Raw genomic sequence first — 15,106 nt, forward strand, 5'->3', positions numbered from 1 at the left:
AAGCCTCTGCTCTTCCACTGCAGGGAACTCAGGTTCGATCCCTGGTTGGTGAACTAAGATCCCACATGCCTCGTGGCCAAGAAAAAAAAAAAAAGAAGGTTTAGACAGTTCAGAAAAAGAGAAAAGTAAGTGAGGATAGAAATTATTCATGATCTCACCATTCAGATATAACCGCTAGTATACTTGACAATTATTAGTAGATTAGTTTTCTTTTTCTTTTAATTATGCTATAAATGCTGGTATACATGCATTACAAAAACATTTTTTTTAGTATCCCCAGGGTTTAGTATAAGGCTTGACCTTTAGAAAGCTCTCAGTGTTTGATGTATTGAATTAAATCTCCATTGGGCTCAGGGTTTGTAACTTGAATGAGCAAATAGTAACACTGGGAAGGTAGTATGAATAATGGGGAACCAAATTAAATTTAAAGGGTACCTTGGCTAATTAAACGTTTGTCCCCTTAGGTTTTCTAAACATTGACGGGTATCGGTAGACACTGAAAAATCAAAATGATCCATTTTCCACCTAAGCAAAATATACCTTAATACTGCACTTATATAAAACTAACCTCCCCCCTCCCCCAGTTCTCTGATGCCAATTAAGTGTCAGGATTCTTGGATTCAAGGATAAAAGCAGAAGAGGGCCGTGGTGCCTGTGTCAGAATTCCTCTTGAATTAATTTCTGCCAGCTCTGATTAAAATGTGGGCTCCTTAGAGGTGTCAGGTGTGTAGTTTCCTGCTTCATTTTACTCTTGGTCTGTTTGGCCCCTGCCACAGTAAATCTGACAGTGGTAGTGCAGGAATTGCAGGTTATAGTTGCCAGGGTTACTGTGGTCCCGCCAGATCGACATCATTAATCATCCAGGGAGCTGCCATGATAGCTGCCGCTGATCTCTGTTGCCAAGACTGCTAGAGAGCTTCAGGTGCGGAGAAGAAAAGTTGTTCGGAGGTGGTTTGTCTGTGTCATCATTTGATGCATGGATACACTATTTGTATTGTTAATACTGATACCTTGCTAAGGGGAACAGATTGACTCTTTATCTTTGAAAGCAAAGACTTCATGTGAGAGATAACACTTAGGAAGGTGTTAACTGTCAGTGATTAAAACCTCAAGTCCCTTATTATTTATTAAGTAACTTATTAATTACTTATTATTACTGAGCCCAAGGGACTCTGATCTTGCCACTTAAAAAACAGATATATGAGGAGTATTTCATTGAAAGAGATTACTGTTATATAACCGAAGGTTTGTTTTTAAATAGGTAGACAGAACACTTCATAGACTGATATCTGGACACACTTCAGAGTAGCCATTACCACTTGCCACGAAAAAAAATTAGGCAAGCCATTGAATAGGACTTTTGTTTATAAATCAACATGCAATCGTATGAGTTAGAAGTTATAAAAGCAGTGAAGATTAAGACTGTATTTGAGATTTTTGCCAGGCCTCCTGTGGGTAGTTTTTACTCTAAAGGGATCACTAATAAAAGACTTGTTACTGGAGAATGTCAGAAATTGGCAAGTTTCTACTATTGCCAAGCCACCAACTAGACTTTTTGAGTGTGAAATCCACAGCATAGTTCCTGGCAGAGGAAAGTCAAGTGCAGAAAGGTCTTTCCCACTCAAGTGTACTAGTTTAAATAGTTGCTTTCCCAAATGTAAATGTTTCTATTTCCACCAGCAAATACTCATGGTTAGCCAACTTGAATTTGGCGAATCCTGTGATAGGTGCAGGGGAGAAAAACTGGCATGGTGTGTGGCCCTCTGTAATATGGGACATTTGTTGACCTCAACCATTGCTAACATCTGACCTGTAATATGTAAATTAAAGCCTACAATGTTCGTGGAGACTGTGTTTTTTTTGAAAGATGAATTTAAGTATATGATTCTCATGTCGAAAAGATATTATTCAATACACATCATCAGGGAATATTTTAAAATTTGACTATAAATCATAAAATTGCCACTGCCATCTCAAGATTACAATTTGGGGACTGAAGTTTATATAAATATTAATTCTAGGAACAAGTGTCCATAGTGTGTTAGTTCTAATGAACTAATTTTAATGTGTTTACATTATGTTTTAAGACACTGAAATCAATTTATTTTATGAGAGGTTGCATAAAATACTAGTGTTTAAATGCCTATTCAGATATTAGTAGCTTTGCTATCTTTGTCAATCAATGGATACCTCCGGAGATAAGGTTCCTTATCTGTAAAATGGGGATGATATTTACCTCCTGGGAATATTTCAATTCACAAGATAAATTCTGTATTCAAAAGAACATTGTCAACTTTCCAGTATGATAGAAATGATGCTTGTAGGATTATCATCCTCTCATTGCAAAATAGCATGAAATAATAGTCACAGATGTCCTTGCAAGTTGCCCACAGTCAGCAAATCTCCCAGTTCTCTTTCACATCTCTCTTACATTTATTCTCCGTGTAATAACACATACATAAGCATAACCACATTAATTTTTTAACACTGCCAATTAGCATAAAACGTGCATTTGCATCATTCCAATTCTCCTTACTTGGCAACCCAAGTTACATTAAGGCCAGAATGTTTTTAATGAGATCTCTTACCCACTCCCAGTTGATGATTCATATAATTTTAAAACGCTTATATAAAATGAATCAAGGATAGAAAAAGAGGCTGTGATTCAGGAACTATTTATGTTAGTCTACATATTAAATTGTCATTTTAATGATGTGTTGTCTTGAATAACAAAATGAAGGAAAAATATGAATTAGTTAGAAAATGCTGAGTAAACTCCTTAAGGTATAGGTAAACTATATTGAAAGTCATTCAGAAGATTTACGTTGTGTTGCTAAAGAACATTTTTATTACTAAGATTTCAGTTTTAAAAACAATATAAAAGAATTAGTTCATTGAACTTGTAATATACAAATATGATTTGATCTGTGGAACATCCTGCCACCTTTACATAAGCTGCAGGTGTAATTTTCAGTGCATTTTTAGACTAAATATTTTGTCAAGATGCAGTTCAAATTGCAAACTGTTTAGCACTTTGGGTTTAAAAAATGATTGATAATGAAATAGCTTTGAGCCTGAAGTTATTTTTATTTTGTCTGTTTTTATCATAACTCCAATACTTTTTATATGTACATAAGCTTTGCAGTCAGATGAATGTTTATATGTCCTCTTCATTACCTGTTACCCACAACCAAGTTATTTGCTATCAAGGAATTATTTATAGAGGGTTAACCTTAAAACATTTGATAAATTGTGATATAAGAAACTTAGGGCAAGAGTTTAAGAAAGTCTAGACTCTAGAGAAGGAAGCAATGAAGAGTAAAAAGTCCAGTCCTTGGCAATACCCAAGGTCTAGGGTACAACATGGCTGTGTGAAATGTTATTAAGAGAACATCTGTACCTCTTGAAATGTCCCCCAAATGAATGTGAACAGCTAAGTATGGCAACTTGATTTAAGTGTTTTAAAAAAAGATGTAAAGAAAAGAGAAATAAATAAGTCTGGAAACAGAATGGAAAAACCTATCATGCCCCCTCATGATAGGTTTCTTCTACTAGTGAAAGATTAAAGCTTGAAGTATGTGAATAGCTGAGAATAGCACAGAGAAAGGTTGATTGCTTCCCCTCCAACAGTTCCAACTGATTGAAAAAAGCCTAAAGTTTTGTTTGTTCTATGTCTTAAACCATCAGAATTCTCTTAGGACCAGAGGAATGCTCTGGAGGAAAAGAATCCAAGGATAAAAAGTCATTGCAAGCCAACAATTGTTCCTAATCCTCACAAAATGCTGGAGAAATTAAATTTATTCTTTATTGCTCAAAGTGTTACCTAGGTCACTGGGCGATGGGAAAATTGCACTGGAAGTAGAGTAGGCGCAAGCTTTGTTTTGTGTCTAGATGCTTAACCTTAGACACGACAAGGCATCTTAGAGTGTGGTGGGAACTTGGTTCAGAGCATTAACACCAAGACTTTTATTACCCAGGATTTATAATAGGCTGTGCTGTCAGGAGATGAAAATGTTGTGTTTACATTGCAGTGTTAAATGATCATTTAATTAACACCTAAGGAAAAAAAAGTTGTGAAATTCTTAGCAGCTTTTACTGTTGGTTTCCTGGGAGGTTTTAATATCCGAGTTTCATTGAGATTTCTTTTTGTTAGTAGAGACACAAAAGACATTATACACTTTTTAAGGAAGACAAACAGTTTAACCTTGACCCTTTTTTTCCTAAAATATTAATTTAAATTACATTTTAAATCTGGTGTGCTTATTTAAAAGGTTTCTAGATTCGTATCTCAAAAGTATGTCTTAATTAAACACTATTTCTATGTAAACATCTGGCATTTAAATGTTATTTAATTTACATTCTAAACTTTCTGCTGTAAAACATTTGAAATTGCCAATTAATTTACCTTAGGTGTAATATATTTACAGTATTAACTATATGAATTTTACATCTTTTAAACTACCACTATAGTTATATTGTTTTAAGAATAAGGGTCAAAATAGGTAAACATTGTCAAATGATTCTAGGGGCGGGGGTCGGGGGTGGAGGTACATTGTTATTATATTATCATCATCATTATGTAATTAGAGATCATTATTCTCATATGATGCAAGAAGTTTATATATAGACAATAGGAAGAATGATGCCATTAATATGAAAATTCAGATTTACTTCATTAATTGCTAAAAGATTTGATGCTATCAAATGCCTTCACTTATTCCTGATCTTTTATAAAAACAATTCCCTAAGATAGAGTGGTCTTGAGACAAATTGATAATATTTGGAAAATATAATATGTACTGCCAAGGGCAGCCGCACACTCAGTAACACTGTCTTTTTCTAAAAGAATTATTAAAAAATTTATATCTGTTACTCTTCTCATTTTATCTAGGTATGCAACTTCATATTTTAATATATGAAATATTAAAAAATATTTGTCGTTACTTGCTATTAAATTAAAATCTTTCTTAATTTTTCCAGAAATGATTATACCATTATAGTGTAGTTTTTGTAAGTACACTATTTTTATTCATATTGCAACTAAACATGTTTATTCCCATTTTTTTTAAGTTTAAATTCAAATGCCTCAGGATAAAACCTGCTTTCTGTATTATTCATGGTAAAAGAGTGCAAGGAAGCTTGAATGTTATTAAAATCTCTTAATAGAACACTACCAAATGTAAAATAGATAGCTAGTGGGAAGCAGCCACATAGCACAGGGAGATCAGCTCGGTGCTTTGTGTCCACCTATAGGGGTGGGAAAGGGAGGGTGGGAGGGAGAGGCAAGAGGGAGGAGATATGGGAACATATGTATATGTATAGCTGATTCACTTTGTTATACAGCAGAAACTAACACACCATTGTAAAGCAATTATACTCCAATAAAGATGTTAAAAAAAAAAAATCTCTTGCCCTGCTTTGAACCAAGAATTATATTCTCATTCACAAAATACTACTCAGCATTACATAGCCACTTTGTACAACATTATATGCTCTCCTTACTTCTATCAAGTTTCAGCATTTCTCTAAAACTTTTCTCTTTTTTTCTTAACCCACATGATTTTTTTTCTTCCCAAAGCTGTTTCTCCATCCAGAGTCTAGTAACAAAACCCCCAAGTAGGAATATTGCTTTAAATGTTATCTCCTTTACACACATACCCACATTTTGATTGAGGTAGTTATAAGACACAAAATGCTCAAAAGTTAAAAGGTATGAAAGAGAGAGAGGAGTGACGATATCTGGTTACTTAACATACTGGATAACTAGTATTTTCTAAACGATGTAGTTCTTTATACCAATTGAAATTCCAAGCCAACTAGGTGCTGTGTGCAGGTGTGTATGTGTGTGTGTGTGTGTACACGTGCACGTGCACGTGTGTGTGTATAGTTGGAGATGGGGATACTGAGGGCTAGGGAAACAAATATTTTGTGAATGTTCAAAAATGTTTGAAGAATAAATAGGTAGGGAAATTATAGGAAATTTCATTTAACAAATAAATTTGTTGCTTTTACACTAAGAAAGCAACGATATGCTCTTTTATGAGAAAAAGTCAGTGTTAAAATTTTATGCATTAATTGTTTGGAATCTCTATGTAGAAACCAAGGGGAAAGATTTCAGGATTTATTTTAGATAAAGTCTCTAGGTTTGCCTCTTAAAAATAGTAATAACTATTCTAAATACAAACAATTACACTGTAACAAATATGTTTGATAGTTATTCTATTAAAACCACTGCTTATAAGAGATTGGGAGATATAATATCTAGAAATACTCTAGTCCACTCTGCGGGGATTAGGTAGTTAAAATTAACTTCCCTTTTGCATAAAACTCTTTTGCCTGACTTTCAATCCCCACGACAATCTAGTTCTGCTTTAGACTTTAACTTTCTCATGGCTGTCACAGCATATATGCTATGTTCCAGGCGAGCACATTTTCCTGTTACTGATTGGAAATTCCCAGCACATTTCTGGACTCCTTCCTTGCTTCCAATTTGGAGTAGCCTAGTCTGCCATCCTCATGTAAGCCTCACCTCCTCTATCAAACCTTTCTCAACTGCTTTCGTTACCTCCAAATGATCATTAATTATAATGTAGTGGTTCTGAGTACAGACTGTTGACTCAGACTGCCAAAATTTGAATCACTTAATGGGTAAACTTGGGAATGTCACTCAATTTCCTGCCCTGTGCCCCAGTTTTCCTTCTTGTAAAACGAGGATGATAGTTAGAACTTACCTCATGGAGGTGTTGTGTAGAATAAATTATTCACTAAATGAACAAAGCTTAGTATGATGCTTAACAATAGTAAATGCTAAGTATTTTTTGTTTTTTATTATATAGGCTACCATGATTATTATCTGTCTCATACAGTGTGCTGTTAGGTATTATTTTCTATTCAAAACATGTGTTAACTTTGCCAAGACTCCTGTCTTACATTTGTCTTTGTTTTACATACAGCATCTAGCCTAGTGCAGGCTGATTAATAAATACTTTCCAACTGAATGCTTGATGGAACTCCGCCTGAAAAAGACACTAACAGTAGTTTGAATTCGGAATGAAATATATGTCATGTGGACCAGAAGTCAAAAGACATACTAGTTGTATTCCTAACTCTGCTGGTCACTAGCTGCAGATGCTAAGTAAAGGTGCTTGATTTGAGGACCAGTTTCTTGGCTTATAAAAGTATTTGGTAGTTCATATAAGAGAGGGACAAGAATTCAGCATAATGCCTCCTGGTCTTTAGGGAATGTGCAAACATAACTGAGGGAAGAAGAGGAAATAAAAATATATCAAAGATTTGCTCTAGCTCTTTTTCAAAAATGTATAGGGAACTCTTCACGGGACTTGCAAGAGCTATAATGGTGGAATTATTCATGGTGATAAACCAGGAATAAGATGATGAGATTGTGAATGAATGATTTTGTTCTCTTTCCTATTTGCAGTTTAAAAAATAAAAGCAGTTTCTGTATGAGATAAATATAACCTGCTTACATTTTGCATGGCTTTGCTATTAAATGTAAATTGTTTGAAGACTTAGGTTAAAAAAAAACAATTGAAGGAGATTTGGGAGATTTGATGGTTATGAAGTATTAAGTGGTTATCCTGATACTTGATAATCCCTCAATATGAGATAAGTGGTGTGTAATTGAAGTAATTTCAATAATCACCTGCCTCTCAAACATCACTAATGGTAGCATGAAGAAATGAGTTAAAAATCAAACAAGGCAAATCAAGGGAGAATAATGGTTGACGCAGGTGTTTATGTTCATACTTGTGTTATCTTTTGATTTTAACAGGTTTGTACGCAGGCCTTCATGTTCTGTAATTCACCCTACTAAATGGACTGTGCACCCTGGACAATTAATTTTCCTGACTTTTTGAGGATAATAGAATGTATAGAACCCAAATACTCTGAAGGCAACTGAAATCTGTAGTCTGTTTCTAAAAGACAGGCTCGCTCCCAGAGTTGGTGTGGTTTTCTTTCCCTCTCTTTAAGGAGAATGAATTCCACACATAATGAATAGTTTCAAGAAAAGTTGTTAATCAGGTACTCCAAGTGACCACCCTGGATTCTTTTATTACAGAGGAACTGATGGAATGAGAAGGCAACATAGTTACATTTGATAAAAGGAAATACCTTTTTTCTTATCCCCACCCACCATGTAATCCTCTGGAATTTAGTTGACTCGGGAAATTACTGCAGCACGGGAAATTACTGCAGCGTGAGAAATTACTGCAGCAAATAGCCTGTTTGGAAAAGCTAAGTTGGACAAACAAGAATAACACTTGTAGCTACAGTAATTACATTAAAAATCATAAAGTGTATTACTCAGAGTATTTCAGGGCAAGAGTTTTCACCTGAGGGGGTCTTGAAATAATTTTTCTTCTATTCTTGTTAATCTTATAGCAAAGAATTACACAATGGGCAGTACCACTGTTATCAACATTTTTTTTTGTTCTTTTCTGAGTTATCAGATATCATTCTGTTGCCTAAGATGGGATACTACATCAAAATCAGATGAAGAACTTGACCTCAATATGACAGAGGGGAAAAAAAGAATCATAAAGGAATGTTATTAAAATGGACAAATGTTATTCTTTTAACTCTTTCCCATTCAAAAACCATATGCTAATTTAAAGAGAGAAGAATGATATAAATCAACAATAATACAGTTTAGATATTGCTTTATTTTCTAAATTAAGTGACTAAGTTGAATAACACTATTAAAGTATAGGTAAACACGTTTTGCTAGACGTTTAGCTATTTCCAAATAAGTGTTATATTCACATTATCAGTGTCGTGTACTTACAAGGTGTACTTACTTTCGTTGTATTTTTATAAGATGATTCAGATTTAGATTTTTATTTTAGGTATAGGTCTTCTCCCCAATTCTCAAGCATATGTTATTTTAGTGCCTTGTATTTGTTGCTATGCTGATTATTTTATATGTATTATATTTCAAAGCAGTGATTCCTAAAATGTGCTCTCCAATGATCCAAGAGCAAAGTATTCTGTGGTCAGATGTTTTGGGAAATAATGAAAGTCGTATCCCCTGTGGTGACTGCAGTGGACACTTGTGTGTTAATCTCCAAGGCATCTTGCAATGAAGAAATCTGTCTAACTTAAAAACTTTGTTTCTCAAAGTTATTTGACTATACAGGCCCCCCTTTTCCCTGCTTCCCCCACTAATACCAGTTAATCCAAATAGCAAGAGCAGCCTTTAGCTGTTCCAAAAAATAACTACTTTTCATTCATTCTCATTGAGAGTTTTTAAAAGAGACTGCTGCCATTCAGAGGGTGCCACCACCCACCTGGGGAGAGGGGTCCTTCCTTTGTGTGGCTGTGCAATACCAAACAGTAGATACCTGCCAATATGCAGGTGTTTTTACTGACTTTTTACCATGATTAATCCATATACCTCTAGTCTAGGGAGTTAAAGATATTTGACTAAGTCTAGTATATTATAGAAATAGTTTAATTTTTATATTATCCTTATTAGTTTGTTAACAAAATCCCCTCTGTAGGTTGTACACCCCTCCAGGGTTTGGGCACTTTCATCTCTATCACCATAGAGCAGTTTTCACAGATAGTGGACATGTAAATATTTGTAAGCTGAAATAAAAGTGCAGGCAGTACAAGGATCCACAGTCATCTTGCATGCCAAATGAGCTACCAAAAGCATCTGAAGTTTTAACTTTTTAGTATCTTTGCATTTATTCTCCCTTGATAGTGTTTAAATTTAAAAAGAGTAGCAATTAGTAAACTTGTTCAATCAACATATCTTATGTCAATGTAAGATATGCACTTAAACATAGGTGGCTTTTTGTACCAATTTCCTCACTGTGATATTGAGTGTCTAGAAAAGGCTATTCTACAGCATCTTTGATAGCATTTATAAATTCTTTCCTAATATTTTACACATTTGTGTGTGTGTGATTTTGTATAATTTGCAAATAAAGCAATAGTGCTACCGAATTAACTACAAAATTGAAATTGCTAAAATAATAGGAAGCAATTGAGGCAGCTAGTTTCATCTCATCATTTTGTATCCTTGCTTGGGTTGCTAAGGCACAGCTCACATATTTAGTGTGCTTCCACAATTCTTTGCCATTCTAGAGCAAGTACTTCTGACATTTTGATTAGGCTTTTGTGTTTGGTCACTGTATTAAATCGAGCAATTTATTCCTTCCCACTTAAATTGTCTTCCCTGTACAAGGGATGGAGAGGAATTCACAGCGCCTGCACATAAAAGGCCATTATCTTATCTTAGCAAATCCAGCCCTATAGAGACAGTGCATCATGACAGCTCAGCTGGGAAGCTGGGAAGGGAAGTGTACCGAGGAGGGTGAGATACTGAGTGTGAGTCATTGATGAAGCCTATGACTGGGGTGGTGGTGAGTCCATCAGCAGCAGCAAAGGTTAGCATCCCTCTGCCAATCTTGGCCTGATAGACCGTTTAGCAGACAGACTGAAGTTTGCACCCAGGGAGTGTGCTCTGCCTATAGTCTTGATTTAGTTGTAGCTTGTACAAACAACTCAGGAGACCATATTACACTGTTATTCTTCTTGCCCCAAATCAAAGCACCTTTTTTTCTTTTTTTTTTTTCCACGGGATAAACACTCTGATATTTCGTGTGTATGGCCAGAGGCAGGCTGTAGAACAAGTCTGTAGAAACTTTGGTGCTTTACTCTAATACAGCCTTCATTCCACAAAGAAATATTTTCTGATTGAAGGAAGTGGTGGTGATGAGGGTGGAAATGTTGAGGTCAGCTGTGTCACTCTGATGGATTCAGCACATGACCCAGGAGCTCTTCTCAGAGGTTTATTCATATTAATAGTTACTCACTGGATCTTCAGCAATATGATGGGGATCCAAATTACAGATGGGAAAACTGAGACCCAAAGAGATCATGTAATTTGCCCAAGTGGCAGGCTGGCATTTGATTACAGTGCAGTGCTCGTTACCACATGTTTTGACTGGACGGGGGTCAAGAGTTTCCTTTAATTAGGTAAAAATGCTACAAAAGCCATGATCCTTATAATCTATTTAAAATCTTCACGGTGTTTGATGCATTGTTAACTCTTCATAGGTGCTTATAGAGAGCTTGTTCTCCTCTGTCTTCTACTCATCCCATCACAGATCCAAACCTGAAGCTTCCTGTCACCTTGACTCATTTCCTCTTCCTTTATCCAGACTCTCAAGTTCTGTTGATTCTAGCTCCTGACAACCACACCCATGCATCCTCTCCTTTCCCTGTCTTTTTACTTCCTAACTAGGGTCCCCTGCTCCAGGATTTCTTCATCCAGAGGTATCTTCTTTTTTTTTTTTTTGCGGTACGCCGTCCTCTCACTGTTGTGGCCTCTCCCGTTGCGGAGCACAGGCTCCAGACGCGCAGGCTCAGCGGCCATGGCTCACGGGCCCAGCTGCTCCGCGGCATGTGGGATCTTCCCGGACCGGGGCACGAACCCGCGTCCCCTGCATCGGCAGGCGGACTCTCAACCACTGCGCCACCAGGGAAGCCCCCAGAGGTATCTTCTTAAAGTACAGTTTGGATTAGGTCCTTTCCCCAGTCAAAATCATTTAGTCTATAAGCATAGCAGTTTAGATTTAGCAAAACATTGTCCCATGACAGTCACAGGAACTCAGATAAATACATATCATTGCTTCAATTGTACAGATGAAATAACTGTAGCCTACAGTGGTTAACTGAATTACTAGCCCACTGTAATAAGGCTGGTAAATAATAGAACAGTTACTTTTCTCTAAACCTTTACTAACACCAGGGTCTGTAGTCTAAACTCCTACCTTGGCTTTCAGGTTTCCTCAGTGGTCCCAATTTATCATTCTTGTTTCCTGATGTTCTCTTATTATACCATGTACTTGAAGAGTTACACATGTTAAGTCAGCTACTGTTGAGCCTGTGGACTTTTGCTTCTGGTATTTCCTCTGCCTTCTTCATCAGGCAAGCTTCTATTCACTCTCCGAGATCCAGATCATGCCTCTTCCACAGTGAAGGCCTCCTTGATTTCACCCAGGAAAATGTGACCCCATTAACTCAATGCCTCAGGTAAACAGTACTCTCCATTTAGAGGTCATAGCAGCCTCACACAGATTATCCCTCTTCCTTCTCCTTTACTACCTGACAGAATACTGCTTACCCGCTTTTTTGATAACAGTATGCCTTATGTCTCAAGAGGCTGTTACGGCAAAGGTCATACGTTAGTTATCTCAGTCACCTTAGGTCCTGGCCCAAGTTGGGACTACTTTGTTGACTAAACGAGCTTACATGAAGACTTTGATAATGAATTCAAATGAATTCTTCTCTGAGGCTTTTTTTGGAGCGCTTAATCTGAGCCTGCTCCTTTTGCAGCCCTGCCTCATAGTTTTTCTTAGGCCTCTGTTAGTTTTATGTAACAGTTTCCTTTTATCATAGTTAATTTTTTCTTCTCTCTCTCCTTCTAGAATCCAAGCTTCTGGTGGCAGGTTCTAAGTCTTTTTCATTTATATGCCTTCCAAAGCACCTACTATATCACTGAGCATGTAGTAGGGGCTTGATAAATGCTTATTAAATACATTTAGTAAGGACTTTACATTCTTTTCCTCCAAGTTACATTTCTGTCGTTGAAACAGAAAACTTGTGTCTGAAAAAAAATTTTTTTAATCAGTAATATTGTATCTGATTTTTAAACAGTTCATATTTGACAGAACCAGAGCATGTTTATGCAGATTGCTAAATCAGTGTCCAGACAAAAAGCCCTGCAGTTGTTGTATTCCATCGTGTTTATTATGGGAACGTTATGTTGTTAATTTATTTTAGAATTTAAAAAATGGCAAGTGAGTCAGCATGCTATGGTACAGAGAGCCAAGATTTTGTGGGATGGAGTTCAAACTCTAGTTTTAGCAGTGTGCTGGGTGGGAAACAGTCTCTGACCTGGTTTCCTTACCTGTTAGGTGAAGATAATATACTACATATGTTACTGGGTCGCTGTGAGATTTAGTTTGTGGTGTCAGCAAAGTGCTTACACTTAATAAATTCTCCATAAATATCACTAGTCATTAGAAACACTGACACTTCACTGAATTCACATACTCTACACATGTGCTTGAAAATGAGAATATTTCACTTTATTTTCTGAAATGCTCTCTACCCAGGATAATATTTCAGGTCAGCCAGCTTATTGTGGTTGCTTTTGGAAACGCTCTTCCATTTTAAAGTCTTGTTGAATTCCTCAGTAAGATGTAAAATAGGTGGTTGTGGTTGGTGGATTAGTTATATGGGTTCAGTTGTAAATGAATGACACCTGTCTGAATCTGGCTTCAATAATAAGGAAAATTATGATCACGCAGAGCAAGAAACTTAGAGGTAGTGTTTCATTTGTTTCTCTCTCTTCACTTTTCCATCCTCGAGGGCAGCTTATCCTAAGGCTTTGCTCCTGGTCTCAAAATGGCCATCGTTTAGGCCTTCATGTTGGAATCCTGCTGGTTCATATTGCAGTGGGAGAAAGAGGAGAAAAGAAGCGAGAGAGAAAAGGAAGAAGAGGAAAGACAGAGAGACGGGAGGCAATATTTCCTCCTGCCCAGTGGATTCTAAATCCCTTCTTTCAATCCACTGAAACAATTTAGGTAAAATGTATAACTTTAGAACAAAGGTTGCCAAAGAAATGGCAGGTAGTGATTGATTTAGACTAGTTAAGGTATCTCTCTGGACTTCTGGATGGATGGGTAAGTGAATCAGATTAGGATTTTATCAGGAAAGAGGAAGGGGCGCTGATTGATGTGAGGCAATAATCAACAGTGTCTGCTACAGTTAAGAACTTAAAAATTTTTAATTGTTCATTTGATTTTACTGTAGGAATTTAGAAAAGTTGCTATTATAGCAACTTTTAGTTTCGGCGCATAAAACTGAACCTCTTAGATTTGTTGATTTATTTGTGCTTCATTTTCACATGTAGGGTTAATAAAACTTACCTTTCAGGTTTTTGAGATGATTGAAAATGAAGTGTGTGTAAGGCCCAGCACATGATACAGACTTGCTTTAAGTAGTTGCACTTGTATTTTCTTGGTCAGAATTTCTTTATTTCATCTTTGTCTCATCTGTATTCCAGTTTTCCATTCCAAATATTTACATTATGAATCCTCACGGGTGCCTGATTGTCACATCTAAGTTTATACACCCAAGAAGAAAACTCATCAAGTTCTTTCTTTAACAAAACAGTTGACCCTTTGTAAACTGTGTAATCATGCAATCTCCTGTGATCCTCACAGCAGCCTGTGATGTAGATATCATGTATGCTATTTTGCAGATCTCTTTACTTGCCTCCTCCTCGAAAATGTGAGTTTCCTGAGGACAGAGACTCAGTCTGTTTTCTCCACGGTGGTATCCTCAGCATCCAAAGTAGCACATCACAATGGCAGACTGGTAGATGCTCAATCAGTGTTTGCTGAAGGAAAGGAGAGAGTGAGGCAGGGAGGAGTTCAATGCGAGCTACTGAGAGTAAAGGACTCTCAGTTCATGACTTTGCACTGAAGATATGAATCCCCATTCTTTGTGGGTCTGAGACCTGTGCACCCACCCCTCACTCTTTAGCTTCATCCTGCTTTCTTCACCCTCCTTTTTTCTCTCTGTGCTCAGCTGCATGAGCACATGCAGTTCCCAAGATAATCCATGCTTTTCACTTCCATAGCGCCTTCGCATATATAGATTCCCTGGCCAGTGGCTCTACCTACTCAGCCCCCTGCTGCCTTCCTATACCCGGTCATTGTCCCATAATATCCCTAGTTTACTCTAGAGCCTTCATTTTCCTTTTCAAACACGACTTCCTCTGGAAAAGCCTTCCTTGCTCCTTCAGATTAACTCACCTTTTCTTTACACATCTCCATACTATAAGGATATACTTTAAAATTTTTTTTAATTTATTTTATTTATTTATTTTTGACTGTGTTGGGTCTTCGCTGCTGCGTGTGAGCTTTCTCTAGTTGTGGCGAGTGGGGGCTACTCTTCATTGCGGTGCGTGGGCTTCTCATTGAGGTGGCTTCTCTTGTTGCGGAACACGGGCTTTAGGCACGCGGGCTTCAGTAGTTGTGGCACGTGGGCTCAGTAGTTGTGG

At 36.9% G+C, this 15,106-nt stretch overlaps 1 protein-coding gene across 1 annotated transcript in view; it reads left to right on the forward strand.

Moving 5' to 3' along the window:
- The window catches only part of LOC116753932 (slit homolog 2 protein-like), a 32,359-nt gene extending 20,084 nt beyond the window's left edge, over nt 1-12,275 (forward strand). Inside the window, exons 5-6 of the mRNA XM_032631971.1 lie at nt 11,962-12,066; nt 12,176-12,275. Of these exons, the coding sequence (XP_032487862.1) occupies nt 11,962-12,066; nt 12,176-12,275 (205 nt within the window). The remainder of the gene's footprint in view (nt 1-11,961; nt 12,067-12,175) is intronic.
- Nucleotides 12,276-15,106: the final 2,831 nt, after the last annotated feature.

This window comes from Phocoena sinus, chromosome 5 (assembly GCF_008692025.1).
Source record: "Phocoena sinus isolate mPhoSin1 chromosome 5, mPhoSin1.pri, whole genome shotgun sequence".
Lineage (NCBI taxonomy): Eukaryota > Metazoa > Chordata > Mammalia > Artiodactyla > Phocoenidae > Phocoena > Phocoena sinus.